Source organism: Malania oleifera, chromosome 8 (genome assembly GCF_029873635.1).
Source record: "Malania oleifera isolate guangnan ecotype guangnan chromosome 8, ASM2987363v1, whole genome shotgun sequence".
NCBI lineage: Eukaryota > Viridiplantae > Streptophyta > Magnoliopsida > Santalales > Ximeniaceae > Malania > Malania oleifera.
Window position 1 is genome coordinate 76,408,888 of NC_080424.1, and position 23,285 is coordinate 76,432,172.

General features: G+C 38.0%; 1 protein-coding gene across 1 annotated transcript in view; it reads right to left on the bottom strand.

Moving 5' to 3' along the window:
- LOC131161587 (uncharacterized) overlaps nt 1-13,517 on the bottom strand; it is a 36,460-nt gene extending 22,943 nt beyond the window's left edge. The window contains exons 1-2 of the mRNA XM_058117434.1: nt 13,400-13,517; nt 13,104-13,235 (exon numbers count right to left, since the gene is read on the bottom strand). Coding sequence (XP_057973417.1) covers nt 13,104-13,200 — 97 coding nt within the window. The 5' untranslated portion in view covers nt 13,201-13,235; nt 13,400-13,517. The remainder of the gene's footprint in view (nt 1-13,103; nt 13,236-13,399) is intronic.
- Nucleotides 13,518-23,285: the final 9,768 nt, after the last annotated feature.

Consider the following 23,285-nt stretch of genomic DNA (forward strand, 5'->3'; position numbering starts at 1 on the left):
AATATGGAAAATATGGAAATGATTTTCTACGAAATGGAAATAAAAAAATGAAATACTGATATATGCATACTAGATATGATGAAATATATGAAATGTGATATATTCCCATATTTGCTTATATATTATTATGAGATGAATTGTGAAATTGAAATGTTGAGAATGAAACAATAGAAAATGAGAAATCTTCTAGGAATATTGTTTTATGAATATTGAATGAAAATACTGGACATATGAATTTTGATATATGAATATGGAAATATTGCAACGTAAAATTCTGGAATATGAATAATGAAATATGGGAATTGATTTGTGAATGATGAAGTGTGAATATTGGAAATGAAATGTAAATACTAATGTTGGCCCAGATATGCATCTAGAGGGGGGGTGAATAGTCGTCTTTCGCGGATATGCAAGTTTTTCCACAATCACACAAATTTCTTGGCAAGAACAAAAGTATTATATCACAATATATAAATAAATTCCCCAAATCCACTATGTGATCCTCCTTGCGGCGGAGAAGCCTATACAAGCAGCTGCTCACAAAGAGCTCTTACAATGGTGCTCACCTAGAGACACCTCACAATGGCTCACAAAGAGCCTTACAATACAAGAAATTTGAAGAGAAGTAGATACAATGAGAAATGCTCCTCTAAAGCTGAATATCCCAATGAAAACCTCACACTATTTCCTCTTTGTCAATGGAGTGTAAACAAAAGCAAGAGCAAGAGGGCAAGAGTGTGCATAATGAAACCCTACAATAAATGCGCAATGAATGTTCTTAACAACGAAATGAGCTTCACTAGTTTGAAATCAATGTGTAAGACCTATTTTAAAGACCAAAGGGGCGAGTTGGGCGCTGGAGAGCTGTTGGGCATTTATTGATATGAGACAAATGGAAAACTAGCCATTCTGGCGCATTAAATGTTGTTTGTAGCCTGACGTTCGTCGACGAGGTCGCGCTTTCTTCAACAAGGTTGCGCCTTCGTCGACGAGCCCTTTAGTTCTTTCGTCGACGAAGCCCTGTGTTCATCAACGAGTCTTTAGTTCTAAATTTTGATAGGTCTCGATTTCTTTTCGTCAACGAGTACCCTGTGTACGTCGATGAAATTTGAACAGAATTCATCGCCAAAAGCCTTGTATTCATCGATGAAGGTGCTCTAAACTTTTTGGTGTTTTCGGTATATTCTTGTCGACGAGTACCCTGTGTACATCGACGAGATTCTGTGTTGTTCTCGTCGACAAAACCCCTGTGTTCGTCGACGAGGCCTTTTACTTTTCTAAAATTTATTTCAACCAAGTTTGTGTCGAAATAAAAAGGTCCTTTTCTGTATTTTAGAAATGATCTCTGATCTTTTTTAAGATGTCTTAGGTTTAATAAAATATGTTTGAGGGTTTTAGACATCTTGCGCAATTTTACTTAACTTGTTATATATGTGTGGGACTGTGCCTGTGTTCTAGTGATATGTATGTGATTTGCCCATCTCTTGCTTGTTCTTTTGAGTCACACCATACACAAAGGATTACAGAATCAATCTCTCTAACTCTTACACTCAACCTAGAACTTGTGCTTGCTATGCAGGATCCATGATGCTTTGGCAGAGTTTTGGTTATGTCATATGTAGCTCTTTGTTGGTTTGAGACTTGCTTAGCTCTTTATGCTTGCTTTGGAGTTGTTCTGTGCAACTGAGCTGGACTAGAGAAAAACTTTTATTAACCTTAAGGAACTGCTAATGGGTTGTTGTCATCAAAACACGGCTGGAATGAAAGACCCTTAACCACTAGGTCTAACATTGTCCCCCTTTTTGATGATGACAATCCATTAGTGTTCCTTTTGAAAAGATGCTCCCCCTCACTATATGAAAATGTTTGGATTTTAACAGTTCCTCCCCCTTAATGTATGCATTATTTGAATAGAGATTTAATTAAATTTTCAACAGCATGCCGTCTATAAATAAAGCATTTTCCATGTTTTTAAACCTACATGAATCCTATACTTGGCAGTTCAGTATATCAACATTTCAGTATTCCACGCAAGCATTGTTTATCACAAACATTTCAGAACTTTGCATTCAACGCAGTTCATTCATGATTCATGTTCATCAATCAAAATACATGCAAATTTATCACTATTACTACTACTATATTATCGCTAAATGTCAAATGTCGTCAGACCAGAAACAATACTACTACATTTGAAACTATTACATCCGAAGGCCTATATACGACAGTACTACTACATCCAAAACTATTACATCCGAAGGCCTATATCTCCCCCTTTGCCATTATCAAAAAATTAGGGGGAATAGTGCTACGATGGACTAATCCTACGGGCGATCAAGTCTACCTAAGAGAGCGGCTAGGGAAGCGTCAATGGAGCCGAAGCGTGCACGTTTACTATTTTCCTGAAGGGCAAGTGCTGCATCGATGGAGTCAAAATGGGCATGTGTACGCAAATCAGACTACGTCATAGCGAGTTGAATGCCATCTAGGCGCTCCAAGATAGGATCAAATGAAGGATCCTCAGCTTCTTCGTCCTCCTCCATGGCGGCTTCGACTTCACCAATGGGGGCCTAACCTTGCTCATGGGTTTTGATCACGTGTTGGTGTCGTCGTCCTTCTCGAAGTGCATGCGACGCAGGGTGGCCTCGGTATAGGTATCCTCTGGCACAGGTCGAATGCAAGGCATCCCTACGCGTATAAGGCCGAAGTGATCAAAGAAGCTCGTGAGGAGACGACCATTGGGAAGGCAACCTCGTTTCCGTTTCAGGCTCTCTTCTATGTTTTGAACGATCACGGTGGGTAAGTAGATGTCGCACCCAATCCAGAGACAATACATACTGAAGATGTCTCCAAGGGTCACCCAATCGCGTCCACCAGTCCGAGGGACAAAATTGTAAGTAATCATATGGTGGAGGACCTGAAACTAGACCGTGAGGTCCTTGGATTTTGGTCGGGCAATGGAAGGGATACGGGGGTTACCGGTGATCAGCTTGAGGGTCGTATGAGAGTCAAACCATTCAAAACGCGTGGGCTAGGAGGCCTTGGGGAGGCCTCAGAGAGGGTAAAGCTGCATCCGAGCACCTGAGAGAAGGTGTCTTCGGAAAGACGAATGACGGTGCCTCGCACGGTGGAGTATGCGGCAATGCTGCGATGGGACAGAACGAAGTTGGCGTAAAACTCACGAACAAGCTCCTCATATACGAGCTCCCCTAGGTCGAAGAGAGCATCCCACCCAACGACTTTGATTTTAGAGAGCAATGTGGGGAAATGCAGCTAGAGGAAAGCAGATGGCACGATCTTTCCATGGACGATGTGCCGCTTGGCGATATCATTGTGATATCAATAGGAAGCCTCTGCGGGGATCAATGTCAGTAGGAGCCTGCTAGGGTTGAGCGGTGGGAGGACGGTGAGAAGACCCCTCGCTGGCCTTAGGTTGAAGAATCCATCATTTGGTTCAAGGAGCCATTTGATGGTGGGAGGAAAAATCTTAAGTGGGAAGGTTAGAAAGACACAGGAGGTATACGGTTGCCCCTACCAGCGGAGCGGCAAGCTGCAGGAGTGGTGTGGTGGTGGAAGGAGGTGCGTGTGGGTGTGATGGAAGGAAGGAAGCTTGGAGGGTGTATGAGAGAGTGTGATGTGAGGGAAGGAGGCAAGAAGGCTTTAGAGGGACGAGAGGAAAGAGAGGAGTCGAAGCTTTAAGGTTAGGGTTGGAAAATGAGCGCAGTGTGCTAGCTGGTATTTGAGGTGTCTCAATAGTTTTCATTGACGAAATTAAGGCAAGTTTGGCGACGAATCCCCTGTGTTCGTCGATGAAGATGATAGATATCTCGGCGACAAATCCCATGTGTTCGTCAACGAGGTCAGGGAGAAAAACTAAGGTTTACTTAATTTGAGCTGTAGAGCAAAGGGGAAACAATTAGAAGATCCTAAGATAGATCCGAGGGAGTACACATGCATAGGGCATGCCGGATTTTATTGAACCTTTCCTCATTGAGAGGTTTTGTCAAGATATTAGCTAGCTGATTTTCAATAAGAACGTAAACTAACTCAACATCTCCCTTTTGGATATGTTCTCGAATAAAATGATGCCTTATCTCAATATGTTTGGTCCTAGAGTGAAGGCACGGGTTTTTTGAGTTGTTCAATGTTCTAGTGTTATCACAATGAACTAGAGTACCTTTAACTAAAACTTTGAAATCCTCAAGTTGTTGCTTCTTGTATAACAACTCCCGGCTGAAATGTATTCAGCTTCGGTGGTTGAGAGAGCAACCGAGGTTTGCTTTTTGCAAAACCATGACACAAGTGAGTGTCCTAGGAAGTGACATGTTCTACTAGTGCTTTTCCTATCGGTTTTGCAACCTCCATAGTCGGCATCTGAGTAGCAAGTGAGATCAAAGGGAGCATTCTTAGTGTAAAAGAGTCCTAGGTCATATGTTCCTGCTAAGTACCTAAAAATTCTCTTAACAGCATGAAGATGAGACTCTTTGGGACTTGATTGGAATCTAGCGCATAAACAAATACTGAACATGATATCGGGTCTGCTAGAAGTGAGATATAACAAACTACCAATCATTCCGCGGTAAAGCTTTTGGTCTACATTCTTCTCCTTTTCATCTGTGTCAAGTTTCATTGTGATGCTCATAGGGGTTACTTTAGATTTGCCCATTTCAAGACCGAACTTCTTAAGCATGTCCTTAATGTATTTGGCTTGATTTATAAAAATTCCATGTTTCATTTATTTTATTTGCAACCCTAGGAAGAAGGTTAATTCACCCATCATACTCATCTCAAATGTTTTCTATATGGTTTGGGCAAATTTTTGACACAAAGTTTCATTTGTAGCACCAAAAATGATATCATATACATAAATTTGTATAACTATCATATCCTTTTCTTTATATTTTAAGAATAATGTAGTGTCAAATTTACCTCTTGTGAACCCATCTTCTAGGAGAAATTTGCTTAAACGTTCATACCATGCTCTAGGTGCTTGCTTAAGTCCGTAAAGGGCTTTTGAGAGTTTGTATACGTATTCAGGATGTGTGTGGCTCTCAAATCCTAGAGGTTGCTTGACATAGACTTCTTCATTTATGTATCCATTCAAAAACGCACTTTTTACATCCATTTGAAATAGTTTAAAGTCTTTGTAGCAAACGAATGCAAGTAACATCCTAATAGCTTCAAGTCTTGCCACAGGGGCATAAGTTTCATCATAGTCAATACCTTCTTGTTGGTTGTACCCTTGAGCCACTAATCTAGCTTTGTTTCTAACAATATTGCCATCTTCATCTTTCTCATTCCTAAACACCCATTTTTTGCCTATTATTGTAGTGTTTTTGGGTTTAGGAACTAAGTCCCATACTTTGTTTCTTTCAAACTGGTTTAGTTCTTCTTGCATGACATTTATCCAGTTTTCATCATTTTCAGCTTCCTCAAAGTTCTTTGGTTCTAGATGGGATATGAAGGCAATATGATTACATCCATTTCTTATGTCAGATCTAGCGCTAACTCCTTGAGATGGACTACCTATGATAAGGTCAGTTGGGTGATTCTTGACAAATTTCCAAGCTCTAGGGAGTTCGTAATTTTCTTCTTCTAGTTCCCTAGACTTTTGAGGTGATGATTCTTGATGATCAATTTTTGTTTCTTGACAATTTTTATCTTGATCATTATTTATCTTAAGTTGCTCAAGTTCCTTTTCAATTCTAAAATTGGTGACTTGATCTTCTTCTATGTCAATAGTTGTTTGTATGAGGGTCAATTTTATAAAAAAACAACGTGTGTTGATTCTTGTACAGTTTGAGTTCTTTTATTGAACACCCTATACGCTTTGCTATTCATGGCATATCCTATAAAGATTCCTTCATCGGATTTTGAGTCAAATTTTGCCAAATGATCTCTATCATTTAATATGAAACATTTACATCCGAAAACCTTAAAATGTGAAATGTTTGGTTTTCTATTCTTCCATATCTCGTATGGGGTTTTTCCTAACTTGGATCTAATGATGACATGATTACTAACATAGCAAGTTGTGCTAATGGCTTCGGCCTAGAAATATTTTGACAAATTATGTTCATTGAGCATTGTCCTAGCCATTTCTTAGAGTGTTCGATTTTTTCTTTCAACTACTCCATTTTATTATGGAGTTTTTAGTGCGGAGAAGTTGTGTAAATAGCCATTTTCGTTACAAAAGTATTCCAGTTCTTTGTTTCTAAATTCTCTTCCTCTATCACTCCTAATGTGAACAATTGACATTCCCTTTTCATTTTGAATTTTTCCACAAAAATTGATGAAGGCATTACAAGTCACTTTTGCTTGCAAGAAAGATTACCCATTAGAATCTAGAAAAATCATCAACTATTACGAAGGCATATAGTTTTCCACTAATATTTCTAATATCATTTGGTTCGAACAAGTCAAGATGGATTAATTCTAAAGGTCTTGAAGTGGATATCATTTTCTTGGTTTTGAAAGATGATTTAACTTGTTTTCCATATTGACATGCATCACATACTTTGTCTTTTACATAATTATCTTTTGGTAGGCCATTTACTAGTTCCTTAGATGATAGCCTATGCAGTAAATCCATGCTAGCATGACTTAGTCTTCTATGCCATAACCAACAATTTTCATTGGTTGCAACCAAACATCTAACATCACAAGTTTTAATGTCATTAAACTCAATTGTGTAGATGTTGGATTCACATTTTCCTACTAGTATGGTGTTTCCACTTAAATCATTTATCAAACATTGGGTGGATTGGAATGTAATGTTTAGCCCTTTATCACACAACTGACTAATACTTAATAGGTTGTGTTTGAGTGTATTTACAAAAGCAACATTTTCAATAGCCAAGGATGAATTACCTATTTTATCTTTACCGATGATTCTTCCTTTGGAATTGTCTCCAAAAGTGACCAATCCTTCCTTCTTGTAGGTAAGAGAGAAGAATTTGTTTGCATCTCCCGTCATGTGTCTTGAGCAGCCGTTATCAAGAAACCATTTATTTCTTGAGGAGTTGGACTTTAGGCATACCTGCACACAGCATTAAGTGATTTGTTTTGGTACCCTTATTGTCTTGGGTCCTATGGGGTTAGTGTTCTTAATCACCCATTTGTACTTCATGTTTTTTCCTCTATTTCCCCTGAAAGGGTAAGTAAAACGTACATGACCTTTTCTTTCACAATATAAGCAAACTTTATTAGCATGTAAGGGGTTTGGTTTAGGTGCAGAGATTTTCTTTGACAAGGAGCTTCTTTTAGCACAAAGATTTGCAAAACCTATTGCTTCGGATGACGATAAGCCATATTCTAATCCTTCTTTGAAAATTCCAAATCTTTGGACTCCAAGAAGCTTATCAAAATTCTCTTTACCATTTGTAAATTTGTAAATTGTATTATTTTGATCTTCCACCTTCTTTTTCAATTTTGAATTTTCTTGAAGAATTCCCATAATCTGTTTTTTTAAGCTTCCAACTTCTTTTTGAAAAGACTCCTTGTAATTTTTGCACTCCTTAGTAAGTTTTTCATTTTCCAAACTGAGAGCTGCATTTTCCTCTGTTAGAGTATCACATGAGCAGATTTGTTTTTACTTACATCTTGCATGAGTTTCTTCTAAAAGTTTGTTTTTATTTTTTACAGCTATTAATTCAATGTAGAGCTTCCTACAATTTTCTTCTAATTCTTCATATGATGGAAGGTATTTGTCGTCAAAATTTACCTCACTTTGTTGAGGTTCCATCTAATTCATCCCATTCGGTTGCATTCATGGATTTGAACTTCTTTTTGTCTCCTTGCTGATTGTTGCCTTTGTTTTTTAAAAGAGGGCAGTCGGCCGTGCGGTGCCCGATCTTTTTGTTGTTGTAGCACCTTATGCTTGATTCTCCTTTCTCCTATGTTTTCCACCTCGTTTGTTCATCAGGAAATTTTTGAATCTTCTTGTGAGGAGAGCAACTTCATCGTCGTCGTCATTTTCTTCCTCCTCTACGAGCTCTTTTTTTTTTCTAGCTTTTAGACCAATCTCAGTTGCCTTCTTTGGTTCCTTAGCTTCTGCAGTAGTGTTTTTCTTTTTTTTTTTGATTTCATAGGTCATAAGAGACCCAATCAGCTCGTCGAGAGTGACCTTTGATAGGTCCTTTGCCTCCTCAATTGTTGTGGATTTTGTGTGCCAAGATGCCGATAGAGAGCAAAGGACTTTCTGCACATTATCTTCGATAGAGTATTCTCTACTAAGAGCTTTTAGTCCATTTGTGATATGTGTAAAGTGAGTAAACATAGCAATAATTGTTTCATCCTCTTCCATTTTAAACATTTCGTATTCTTTAACCAACATATAAATTTTTGACTTCTTTACCTAAGTTGTTCCTTCATACGTTACCTGAAGCTTCTCCCACATCTCCTTTGCCATGTTGCATCCACAGATTCGGTTGTATTCTTCATCGTTTATAGCACAATAAAGGAAGTTTTTAGTCTTGAAATTTAGTTGTGCTAGCTTTGCATCAGCCTCGGGAAGTTTCCCAATTGGTATGTCATTGTCTTCCTCATTCTTGAAAATGTAGTCTCCTTCAGTGATGACATTCCACATTCGGTAGTCATAGGTTTGGATGAAGATTGACATCTAATCTTTCCATGCCGGGTAGTTAATTCTGCAGAACCTGGGAGGATGATCCACAGATTGACCTTGGGCAAACATGTCCGCCATATTGATCTTTGCGCCTAGGAGTTACTCGGAATATCTAACAACTGGCGCTCCGATACCACTTGTTGGCCTGGACATGCATCTAGAGGGGGGGTGAATAGATGTCTTTCGCGGATATGCAAGTCTTTCTACAATCACACAAATTTCTTGGCAAGAACAGGATTATTATATCACAACATATAAATAAAGCAAATAACAATGGTTGAGCAACACAAGAGAGAAAAGAGAATAGCAGCTTAACGCAACGATGTTAACGTCGTTCAGCATTGCACCTACGTCCACGCCTTGGGACCAACTCAAGGATTCCCCAAATCCACTATGTGATCCTCCTTCCGGTGGAGAAGCCTATACAAGTAGCTGCTCATAAAGAGCTCTTACAATGGTGCTCACCTAGAGACACCTCACAATGACTCACAAAGAGCCTTAAAATTCAAGCAATTTGAAGAGAAGTAGATACAATGAGAAGTGCTCCTCTAAAGCTGAATATCCTAATAAAAACCTCACACTTTTTCCTCTTTGTCAATGGAGTGTAAACAAAAGCAAGAGCAAGATGGCAAGAGTGTGCACAATGAAACCCTAGAATAAATGCACAACAAATGTTCTTAACAACCAAATGAGCTTCACTAGTTTAAAATCAATGCATAAGACCAATTTTAAAGACCAAAGGGGCGAACTGGGCGCTGGAGAGCCGTTGGGCATTTATTGATATGAGACAAATGGAAAACTAGCCGTTCTGGCACATTAAATGTTGTCTGCAGCCCGACGTTCATCGACGAGGTCGCGCCTTGGTCGACGAACCCTTCAGTTCTTTCGTCGACGAAGCCCTATGTTCGTCAATGAGTCTTTGATTTTGAATTTTGATAGGTCTCGGTTTCTTTTCGTCGACGAGTACCCTATGTACGTCGATGAAATTTGAACTGACTTCATCACTGAATCCCACGTATTCGTTGACGAAGGTGCTCTGAACTTTTTGGTGTTCTCGGTATATTCTGGTCGATGAGTACTTGTGTATGTCGATGAGGTTCTGTGTTGTTCTCGTCAACGAAACCCCAGTGTTCGTCGATGAGGCTTTTCACTTTTCTAAAATTTATTTCAACCAAGTTTGCGTCGAAGTAAAAAGGTCCTTATCTGTATTTTAGAAATGATCTCTGATCTATTTTAAGATGTCTTAGATTCAATAAAATATGTTTAAGGGTTTTAGACATCTTGTGCAGGTTTACTTGACTTGTTATATATGTGTGGGACTGTGCCTGTGTTCTAGTGATATATATGTGATTTGCCCATCTCTTGCTTGTTCTTTTGAGTCACACCATACACAAAGGATTACAAAATCAATCTCTCTAACTCTCACACTCAACCTAGAGCTTGTGCTTGCTATCCAGGATCCATGAACGCTTTGGCGGAGTTCTAGTAATGTCATATGTAGCTCTTTGCTGGTTTGAGACTTGCTTAACTCTTTATGCTTGCTTTGGAGCTGCTCTGTGCAACTGAGCTGGACTAGAGAAAAACTGTTAGTAACCTTAAGGAACTGCTAATGAGTTGTTATCATCAAAACACGGCTGGAATGAAAGACCCTTAACAACTAGGTCTAACAACTAGAATTGTGAACATTGCAGCGTAACAACTGCAATGAATATATATATATATATATATATATATATTGATATGGGAAATGTTGATATGAGAAAAGTGAAATAGTGGAAATGAAAACCTTGATGAATGGATATGTAAATCCCGGCGATGGGTTATGATATCGAGCACGGTACCAATGCTAGTGGTTGAAAAGGGCAACCACACAGACTCGTGGAGCGTGTGGTGTGGTAGTTCGAATGGGCCAAAGTAGAGTTGTTTATTGTCCCCTGGATTCCGGACTAGGGTATGTGGCAGGCTATTTGTTATTACGAACAGGTATATGATATTATTTGATCTAACCAGGTTGGCCAACGGCGGTTAGATCCAGCCTTTGGGCTGCCTAACCTTGACCATGGGAGGAAGCATAACATGAAGAAAAATCCTCAGGCAGCCATGGGTTACAGACACGACATGTTATGGTTACAGAGGATACCTATGGGTTGGATAGTAGACTGGGAATGGCCATAAGTTACAGACACGATATGGAAAGATTATTGAGGTTACTCATGCACGGAATAAATGAGAAAAGAATGATATAATGAAAATAAACTAAGTTGAAAGAAAGATGAGAAAAATAAATGAAACTGGGAAATGGGATATAAAGTTTATAACAGTTGTGTTTTATATTTATATAGCTATTTGCACATATCGGATATCATATCAGATGAATAATGTTTTGACCGAATATATATATATATATATATATATATATGTATGTATATGTATATTGATGTAATCGCATTTATATTGCCACACACTGTCAATAACTTATTCCGTCTTACTGAGATGTGTCTCACCCAAGTATTAATTATTTCAGGTAACCAAGCTTGAGTTTGTGATAGAGCTCCTAGATAGAGTGGAGCAGGGACTCTAATATACAGGGTGAGCGTTTGATCTTGGGATGGATGATTCCCTAGAGTTTTGTTATTTTGGGGTGTTTGTTGATATATGTATTTTGGATAGATTATACTCTGGTATGTATATTCGCTGTGGCGTATGTATATATTGTCTTCCGCTGATAAGTATTTGAAATATAATGTGATCGGTATACCGATGACCAATGCGGGTCTAGTGATATGTATGGTATCAGGGTGTTGACATGTCCGATAAGTATGATGTAAAAAAAAAAAAGGTATGAAAAATTGGGGCGTCACACACGATTTTTTTTTATTTAGCCCTAGCTTCCAATCTACAGGCTTTCCATGAATTTCCCAGCAGGTATCATTTGAATGGCCTGGCTTGCGACAGTGCTCGCACCATAATCTCCCTTTATGTGGATTTTGCCCATATCCCGTAGGGCCTTTTGAAATTAGTGCTGAAACTTCGGGCCCATTTGGTTTCAGGTTTAGGGCTGATATTTCAAGCCCAATATGGCCCATAGGTGTCTTCAGCATCACTTTCCGTCCGCTCTCCTCACGCCTCACCTTTGTGAATACTTCTTGGGTCGATGGAAGGGGTCATTGGCCAAGTATCCTTCCTCACACATCATCTAGTTCACGATTGAGGCCGGCCAAGAACTCGAAGACCCTTTCGTTCTTGAGTCATTTCTTGTAGTGGGTGCTGTCGCCAAAGCACTCCCACCCCTCCTCGATGCTCAGGTTGAGCTCTTGCCAGAGGTGTGTCATCTTCATGAAATACTCGGTGACATCTCTCTCACCTTGCCTCATTTGCCACAATCGAGTCTTTATCTCAAAGATCTGAGAATAACTCTCGACATCGAAGTACGTCTCACGAACAACATTCCAGACGTCCTTCGCCGTTGGTAAGAACAGATAGATCTTTCTAATTGAAGGCTTCATCGAGTTTATGAGCCAAGGGGTTACCATGAAATTTTCAGACTTCCATTTTTGCAGGGTTGCAACATCGGTTGAGGCGGGTTTCTTCCTCTTGCTGGTAAGATAACCTAACCTCCCTTTGCCTTCGATCACAAGTTTGATGGACAGAGCTCACTCACGAAAATTTTTTCCGTTCAACTTCTCCACCGAGAGTGGAAAGGCCGAGTTGTCTAACCCATTCGAACCAATGATGGATGTGGCTTCAGAGTCTCTGTTGAGATTTTTAGAGGAACTTGACCCTCTGGGGTTGACGGTGTCGTCGGCTATTGTTAGTTAAGGTTTAGAAACCCTAACTCTGATGCCATGAAAACAGAATATAATTTCTATATTTCTTGAATGAATTTTTATAGCCCAATTTACAATTTATAATACAATCGAAAGTTCTAACTATAGAAACAATCTTCTAACAGAATCACCCTCAACAATACATACGATCTTTTATATCTACACACTTTCCTAATTTACTCAAGATACATGAAGATACTTGGGATTTCTACACAAAACAACAACAGTACATGGTAAATATGGTGTGAGAAAGCATCCTACGGTTATGCACACACCAATCAAATCAAAAGAAAAACAGAAGAAAACAAGAACATAATAATTTATGTGGTTCCCCAGTGCACCTATGCTCATCGAGCCTCCTTGCAAATTTCACTCTCTCATAAATAAAAAACTGTCTTCGCGCTTCAAGCCTAGGCTACCACATGCATGTATATGCCTGGTAAAAGTCCTAAAATGCTCCCATATAACAATATAATAACGCCATTCAGGTTAGATCTCCCACACGTAACATGCTTCGTTAACTCAATAAACTAGGAACTACATCCATTTACATTGTAAAACCCATTAGCATGAAGTGAATGCAGAAAATTTTCAGCAGCTTAAAAACAAAGAAACGGTTGCATTAACAGAAAACTAGAACAAAAACTTACCAGGAAATAAGGAGTTGGTCGTGCTGCAGTTGACGTTGAAGTATATCAGAGCTGTTCCAACCAGTGAGCACAAAACCCATACCCGCAAACCCTTCATAGTGTCAACACACTTCCTCCTCAGAACCCAAAACCCTGAATGGAAAATCTTTGTAAGACACCCTTCAAGGTCTTTTCACAGCCATTTATAGACTACTCAACCCATGTGAAAAAAATACAAAAAAAAAAAAAATCCCAAGAAAAATAAAAGAGGTCTACAGCAAAAAAGAAAAAAATAAAAAAGGCCTTTTTCGTCGCACCAAGATTGAGAAGCCCAAAGCCGACCAGAAAATCGGTAGAGATGGATTAATAAGAAGAAGAAGATGGATTTGGGTAAGGTCCCATTTCGGAATGATTGTGCTTTGAAAGTCAATGGACAGAAGAAGAAGCCATGTGGGTATCATTTTCATGCATTTGCTACTAAGGGGAGGGGAGGGAGATTTATTGCAGTTATGTTTTGCTGTGCAGTGTTGCAGCCTTGCAGTGTTGCAGCAGGACGAGGGATAAGGGGAAATTGAAGAGCATTGAATACAGGGAGTGGTGGGAATTTGGGAAGCGAGCCTGCTTAGTGCTTGCGCAGTGGGCGTGAACAGACAATACTCGGTTTAAAGTTTAAAATGGAGAAGGGCGGAGAGGCGGCGTTCAAGAAACGACATGGGGAAGGGCGGAGAGGTGGTGCTCAAGAAACGACATCGTCTCATATTCTCGATAGGGAAAAACTTTAAAGGCTCCTTTTTGGGTCAATGGGCGTGAAAATTTTTATTTGATTTCTGTTTTAAAAATTTTAAAAACATATATAGAAATTTCATGTTAATGTTTGGTTCCCATTATTCGATAAATGTTCATAACTAATGCTTGGAAAATAATTTTATTTTCAACTTAAAAACTTACTAAATATATATACTTCATTATCAATATCTTAAAATTTTTAATAATCATAAATTAAAATTTTTAACACTTAAATAATTAATTAGCCAAAAAAATAGAGTAATATGATGTTATATTATATTATTATTACATAAAAATAATATTTTAATTTTATTAATAAAATTATTATTTTAATTATAAAGAGTATAATAATATTATAAGGGGCATTGTTGTCTACTCTGGCAAAATATCAACGATAATTTGGTTTAAAAAGTTAAATTTTTTATAAAAGTGGGATTATCATAGAACTTAATCATGAGGAGGAGGAGGATATGAGTGGGATGCTCATATTTGTGAGAATATTTTTTTAAGGAGTATATTAAGGCTGCAAAGGATCTAAGCCAAACCGAGTTGTGGCTAGCTTGAGTTCAACTCGAGTTTAAAGTTTGATTTTCAAGTTCAACTCGTTTACTATCTATATAACTTGACTTGGGCTCGAGTTCAGCGCGACTAAAGCTCGTTTCATAGTAATGAATGAGCCGAAATCGAGTGTAACTCGAAAGTTCGAGCTCAAACTTAAACTTAGCTTGACTAAAACTCATTTCAAATTAATAAATGATTGAAGCCATTAAATTGACTAACTTTAATTGATAATTAATAAATATTAATAGAGGAATGTATATTTTAAATTTAAAATTAAGTATTTAATAATATTAATATTAAGCTAGTTCACAAATCTAATATTGAGTTAATTCATGAGTTGGTAATGAATTAGTAAAAGAGTCAGTGAACAAGCTAGCAAACAAGTTGCCTCCCGAGTTGTCTTAATTAGCTAATTAACAAGTCAACTCACAAATTGAAAAAGCCGAGTATAATTCAACTCAAGCTTGATTCATTTAGTTGATAAGGTTGAAATTTGAGCTCGACTTCGACTCGTTTAACTTAACAGATGAGTTTGAGTGAATCGTTATTTTTGTATTGAGCACTGAGTAGAACCTTACCCCATCTTTTTGAGGAGTTTTGACTTTTCTTTTCTTTTCTTTCCCACTTGGCAGAACCTTACCATGTTTTACCAAATCTCTCAACCTCACCCTTAGCTTTTCTTTTCTCATTTTTTCCTCCCCTCTCACTTCTATGGAGAACTCTATTTATAGGCCAGAGTGAGGACCACCAATTTAACTTTTATTTATCAATCGAATTTATTGATCAATTTTTTTGTCTGATTTTTTATTTATTTACTAACTTGATTGACCAATCAAATTTAAAATAAATTGATTGATTTTTTTGATTTATTTACTAATCTAGCTAACTGAAATTTCTTTCGTGATGTGTGTGCAAGTATAAGCACAGAGGAGTTGGCCCATCATAACTTTTTATTTTTTATTTTTTATTTTCCATGTATTTTTCTAAATTTTTTATCACACTAATGAGTTTTACAAGAGTTTTTTTTACTAGATAAGACCCCGGACAATATGAGATATTAAAGATGTTTAACAAACAAAGAGTAATGGCTAAAATCTCCCTTAACCATATGGAGGAGATAACATCTTGTATATATAGAATAATTACACTTGTGTGTTCCTATAAAATAGGAAAGAATTAAAATACAAATATTCTAAATATATTTACATATATCGACAACTATATCAATTGAATATTGTGGAACCGTACATCTACAACTATATCAATTGGATATTGTGGAACGATATATCTACAACTATATCAATTGGATATTGTGGAACCGTACATCCACAACTATATCAATTGGATATTGTGGAACCGAAATTGATTTAGCAAATATCATGGAGAATATTCGATTCTCCCTTATCACCCCCCCCCCCTTGCAAGGTGAGCGTGGTAGAAGGGATAACGCTGAACTTGCTTCGAAAGAGAAAAAACTGAGGCTTAGTGACACCTTTGATCAATGAATTGGCAAGCTGCAAATGTGAGGGGACAAATCAATTTTCAAAGTGCCATTAGCAACAAGTTCGCAAACAAAATAATAGTCGATCGCAATATGTTTTGACCGAGGGCGAGCAACCGGATTGACTACTATTAAAATTGCACTTTGATTGTCACAAAGAATTTTGGGTGGTGCTGAGAGTGTAACATGAAGGTCCTGATGCAATTGAGTAATCTAGGAAATATCCGCAATTGCAACGGCTAAGGAGCAATATTTTGCTTCCACACTTGAACAAGAGAAAGTGCTTTGTTTCTTAAAGGACCAAGAGACTAAATTGGCGCCAAAAAAGATAGCATAGCTTGTAGTGGAGCGGCATGTATCAGGACATCCAGCTTAGTCCGCATCAGAGTAGGTAAGAAGTTTATGACTGGACTGTTTATGGAGTTGAAGTCCATGATGAGGAGTGCCTTCTACATAACGCAAAATACGTTTGAGGGTACAAAAGTGGTCCTCGGTTGTAACGTGCATGAATTGGCAAATAGAATTCACACCGAAGGACAGATCAGGGCCTGGTGATGGTCAAGTACTGAAGAGCACTGGCTAGAAAACTAAACATAGTAGGGTCGGAGAACAACTTTCCTTCGGGTGTGAAGTATTGTCCGACAACAAAAGGTGTAGCGATAGGCTTTGCATCAATCATTGAAGCACGCCGCAAGAGATCAAGAGAATACTTTGTTTGACTGCAAAACAAACCTTTCTCATTAGATTGAACTTCAACACCGAGAAAATAATGAAGATCACCCAAATCTTTCAAGGAGAATTCCTTGGTAAGCCGAGTAAATTTCTTCCAGTTATGACAATGTCATCAACATAAAGAAGTAGATAAACAGTTCCAAGTGAGGAGTGATAGACAAATAATGAGGAATCTGCCTAATTGAAAATAAACCCAAGTTTAAGATGAAATGAGCTAAAGCGATGAAACCAAGCTCGAGGGGCTTGTTTCAAGCCATAAATAGAATGCTTCAGGCGACACACGTGCCAAGGGAACTATGGATTCGTGTAGCCCGACGATTGTTCCTTGTACCCTTCTTCATTGAGAAAACCATGGAGAAAGACATTTTTAACATCTAACTAATATAAACGCCATTCAAAAGTAATAGCCAAGGACAAAATAATTCTGACCGTAGCAGGCGCACAACAGGGCTGAAAGTATCACCAAAATCAAGACCATGAATCTGAGAAAATCCTTGAGCGATAAGACGAGCCTTATGGCACTCAATAGACCCATCAGAACGAAGGTTGGTTTTGAAAATCCAATGACATCCAACCACAATATGATTTTGAGGATGAGGAACAAGAACCCACGTATTATTTTTATTTAAAGCTTGAATTTCATCATTCGTAGCTTAGAGCCATTCAAGGTGTTTTGTAGCAGACTTAAAATCCCTAGGCTCTTTGAGAGCAAGAAGTGCCTGAAAAGCCTAAGAAGAAGACAAAACAATCATAGCATGATATAACTGTGGTTTGAATATACCAACTTTACCTCTAGTAATCATCAAGTGGCTAGAAGTGGTCACATGAGGAACCGAAGACACGAGTGGAGGAAGAGGTGAGTCTGGAGCCACAGAATTCGAGAGGGGTTCCACATAAAGAGGAATTTGGGGATTATGGGAAGGATCCGAGGATAGATGCGAAGAGTCACTACAAAGAAAACATGGTGAACTCGAAAACGAATGAGAAGAACCAACATTAGAAGAAGTAGACACATAATCCTGACAATCGGAAAACTGAGTGTAGTTAATGTTGGACTGTAGATTTTGCACAGAGTCACCATGATAGGGAAAATTATTCTCATAAAAATGCACATGTCGAGAAACATAGACATGATGCGTCTTGCTGTCTAGGTACCTAAACCCTTTGTGAAGGGTACTATAACCTAAAAAGAAACATGGAGCAAAATTTGGAGACAATTTATTAGGTGAGTAATCTCTCAAATAAGGAAAGCAAAGACACCCATAAGTGCGAAGCATAGAGTAATCTGGTTGCTTACCAAATAGGAGCTCATAAGGAGTTTTTCCATCAAGTGACGGTGATGGGAGCCGGTAAATGAGGAAGACGGCAATAGAGAAGGCTTCAACCCACAAAGAGAGTGGTACATGCGCATGGAACATAAGGGTAAGGCCAACATTTGTGACATGATGGTGCTTGTGCTCGGCAGTGCCATTTTGACTAGGGGTGTGAGGATATGCCAAATGGAGCACAATACCACAAGAATGCAGATGAGAGCGGAATTTATTATTGGTAAATTCGGTTCCACCATCGCACTGAAAAGATTTTATTTTTGCTGAAAATTGCGTCTTAATGTACCATTGTAAATGGATGAAAGTATTAAAAAAATCAAAATTTTGTTTTAACGGGAATATCCAACTAAATCTGGTACAATCATCAATAAATACTGCATAGTATCTATATCCAGTAAAAGAAAAAATGGTGACGGACCCCATAAGTCATAGTGTAAACGATCAAAAGGCATGACACAACGTTCATCATTTATAGAAGAAGGTAAACGGTGGCTTTTGCCAAGTCTACAACCAGCACAAATTTCAGAACCAATGTTGGCCAATTTATTACTACAAGAAATAGATTATAATCTAGAAAGAGAAGCAATGGTGCGATAATGTGGATGACCAAGGCGAGCATGCTATAAACGAATAGAGGCTCACGGTGAAGAGGATGTGGTGGATATAAAAGCATGATGATGTTGATCCAACATGTAGTGACCATTTTCACATCTTCCGACTCCCAGTACCGTTCTTGTTACCCAATCTTGTATGGTAAAACTAGAGGAAGAAAAGGTAACAAAACAATTATTGTCTTTAGTAAGCCGACTAATCGAAATAAGATTTTTATTAATGCCAGGAACAACTAAGACATTTGATAGAAGAAGGGGACTAGATGGAACAAAAGATGAAATGGAACTAGTATGAGAGATAGCTAAAGACTGACCATTTCCAACCATAACGCGTTCATTACCAAAGTAGATAGTTGGTTGATCCACACCCTCGGAGTCGCTGGTCATTTGGGATGTCGCACCAGAGTTAGGGAACCATTCAGAGCCATTCAGATCTTAAATCAAGTAAGTGGAAAAAGCTTCAGCAAAATTGACTTATTTCTTCTTCTTGAGTTTCAAGAAGGTCCAACAACGTTTAGCCAAGTGTCCCTCCTTGTCACACAACTGATAGTAAACAGGGGAGGTAGATGATGGCTTCAAATTGGTAGAATTTGTAGAAGAAGAGGAAGACCAAATTTTCCTTTTCTTGGCCCCTACCACTTTAGAAACCTGCTGCACATAATAAGCAGAGTTGGAACATGAGTAGGAAACAGATCTTTCAAAAATCTTATGACTCAAAGCTTTTGGAAAAATCTCTTCAAAGGAGGGTAGCAGAACTTGTGATATCATGGTGAAAGAAAATATCTTGTAGTCGGGCCCCAATGCTCGTAAATACTAGTGGACTTTGTCTGTGCCGTCAATGGGATGACGAATAGCAGCCAGTTGATCACAAAGACCTTTAAAGGTGCGGAAAAAATCAGCAATGGACTAAGAGCCACATTTCATCAGTTGGAGTTCATCCTTGAGTTGTAGTTCTCGTGTAACGCCCCGAACTCGCCAGGTGGGGCCCGGGGTATTGTGAGACCATTCTTCCATCTCTGATACCATAATATCTATCACGCCGTGGAAAATAATAAATAACTACCTCAAATAAAATACCAAAATAATATCTATACATCCCAAAAAGTGTATCCATATGTCCACATTACATCACCAGCATTTAAAACATAAACTGTATATAACTATCCTTACAACCACCCAAAATTACCAAAATTCTCAACCCTACCCTAGAGCTTTCTAAGCTTGATCATCTGAAGGACCTAATAATTTGCTGGGATGAGACACTTCTTACTAAAGGATGGAATAAATTATAACAGTGTGTGACAGATGAGTTTTAGTGTATACAAAATATAGTTGTTTGTTAATCAAGAGAGACTGACAAGCCACATGCAGACTGTAATCACACATACATAATCAATATTTATAGCAAAAGTTCTTGAGGATTGGGGAGATTACATGCCCATGCATGTTACACCCCTTTGCTCTGATACCGTTTGTAACCTTATCCTTTTTAATTTGGGTATAACTACATCTGATACTAATAAGGGTACTCACCTTACTCAATAAGCCCTCAGGCGGAGAGTTTGACTTTGCCATAAATATTCATGCTATTAAATTCACACACATCAAATATCAATCATTCCAGAGATCCACGTATTCACATACCATACATCATATCAGAACACATCAACATTCACAACACATTCAATTCGTATGTGTGTACTCATGCCCACAGTAAACAATACATTTCAATCACATCCACACAGGATACTACACATGTATTACACTTTCAGTGGTTCTCAAGGCATTCCTCCTCATCGTTCCCAGTACGTGGCCCACATAGGGCACTGTGTACCTCACAATACGTGGCCCACACAGAGCACTGCGTACTTCACAATATGTGGCCCACAAAGGGCATCGTGTACTTCACAGTACATGGCTCACACAGGGCACTGCATACTTCTCCATTGCCAATGTTATATCGCAACTTACATGAACAACAACACAATACCATGACATAACCAATCATCTAGGTAAATCAATGCAGTCACCACAGAATCCACAACCAAACAGTATTTACAACCATACAGTATTCACAATCAAACAGTATTAACCTCTTACAACCAGATAGTATCCACAACCAGACAGCATTTACAATTAGACAGTATTCACAACCAGTTAATTATGAAAGATTATTGTCACACCTCAAACCCGCCAGGTGGGGCCCAGGGTGTGATGAAACCATTCACCGTCTTTGATACCATTCAAGCAACGAAAAATTAAAAACAACCTTAAATAAAATACCAGATTTCTATACTATTCAACCCAAAAATGTATATCCATTTGTCCATACACTTCATATTACATAACCATAAATTGAAAACATAAATTATACATATGACTATTTTTACAACCACCCAAAATTTCTAAAATTCTCAGCCCTGCCTCGGAGCTTTCTAAGCTTGATCACCTAAAGGACCTGAAAAGTTTGATAAATTACCGGGGTGAGACACCTCTCAGTGAGGAAAGAATAAACTATAACAGTGTGTGGTGGATGAGTTTCAATCTATATAAAATATAGTCTTTTCTTAATCCACTGCAATAGAGAATACACATGCATATCCACGCATACATACATAAATATTTATTGGCGAAAGTTCCCAAGGATAGGGAAGATTACACGCCCATACATGTACTTTCCCTCTGTTCTCATACCGTTTGTAACCATACCCTTTAATCTAAGTGTGGCTAGTCCTGATACTGATCAGGGCACTCATGTGATGCTCCGATTTTCATACCATTTTTTTCCAATAAATAATAAATATTAATCAATAATCGGCCACATCAAAACTCTATTATCATTTAAACATAACCTAACCCAAAGTAGGATATTGGGTAATCAGTTAAACTTATATAAACAACCCTATCAATGGAAGCCAATATATTCGAATCATCCAGAATACAAATAACCAGAGTACTAAATATCCATACAAATATGCATATCTAACACATTACCAAAAATCAATCAAAACTCTAGGGGAATCATCCATCCCTAGCTCAAAACACTCACCCTGTCAATCAGGGTACCAGCTCCCCTCTATCTCGGTGCTCTATCTCTTGGTCTTTCACGATTCTCTGAAATATTTAGATATTTGGGTGAGACACATCTCAGTAAGACAGAATAAATTATTTACAGTGTATGGAAATATAAGTTTCATTATATCATAATATATTCGTTTAAGTGATAATACCATCTGAGAAAAATAATATATCAATTATACTCATAATCATATAGATATAAAACATAAGCTTTTAAAAGCTTTATTTCCATTTTTCAAACTCATTTACATGCAACCCATGTTTATCAGCGGAAGTTCCCGAGGATAGGGGAGGTTACAAGACCATACATGTAGCTCCCCTCTGCTCTGATATCGTTTGTAACCTTGCCCGATTAACTCGGATACGGCTACAACTGATACTTATCAAGGCACTTACCTTACTCAGTAAGCCCTTAGGCGAAGAGTTTTAGTTCGTCTCATTTATTTATGTTATTATACTCACACTCTTTCTTTTCTCTTTCATTTCCATTTCATCATGTGGCACATGAGTGTCCTTGGTAACCAATACATCCACGTCTGTAACTCATGGGTGCCCTGAGGATATTCTCCACGCCATGCTTCCCCCCATGGTCGAGGTTGTGTGGCTCGAAGGTTAGATCTAAAGCATGGTTGGCCTACCCCGTTAGATCAAAATAGGAAATCCATCTATGCGTCTGTAGTACGATTGGCTTGCGATAACCTTGGTTCGGACTCAAGGGACAAAACTACCCTTCTCATTGGCTCAATCAGCTGTCAACACCACACTCACCATGAGACCATGTGGTTGCACTAACACCTCACAAGCAATGGTACCATGCTTTCAACAATACATCCGTTTATCATGGTTCTCATTTTCACATTTCAATATTTCACATTTCGTATTCACATTTTAGTATTCACATTACAGTATTCACATTGCAATATTCACATTTCAATGTTCACATTTCAGTATTCACATTGCAGTCATTTCAATATTCACATTTCAGAATTCGCATTTCAATATTCACAATTTTAATATTCATATCTCATCTCATAATAGTATATTTCACATTTCAATATTCTCATCATTTTTTAATAACACATACCATCATTTCATATTTCCTCATTTATCGTAGAAAACATTTCCATATATATATATATGTGTGTGTGTGTGTGTGTGTGTGTGTGTGTGTGTGTGTGTACCCTATTCCAACATTTTCTAGTAAACATATCTATGTTTCACATTTCATTATTTCTCAGAAAATACTCATAAATATTTATCACTTTTCATCAATTCCCAAATTTCTAATCCCAAAACATCACAACTCAGTGTAAATCATATGCCACACAATTTCATCTGATATTCGTAACATAATAATTTCAGGCAAAATATCATAGTTTCATTTTCACATATTTCCACAACCAGTAATTTCAAAAATAACTGTAATAATTTATTCCCATTACCTGACTTACTAAGATCTTACTAAAATACCCAAATTCTATGTCCGCGGCGTTTGACGCTTAAAACCCTGAAATTCACATTTTTTTCCAAATTAATCAACTCCACTCCCAAAATAATAATTATTTTAATATTTTCTAGGCTCACACACTCTCAATAGCCAATTAAT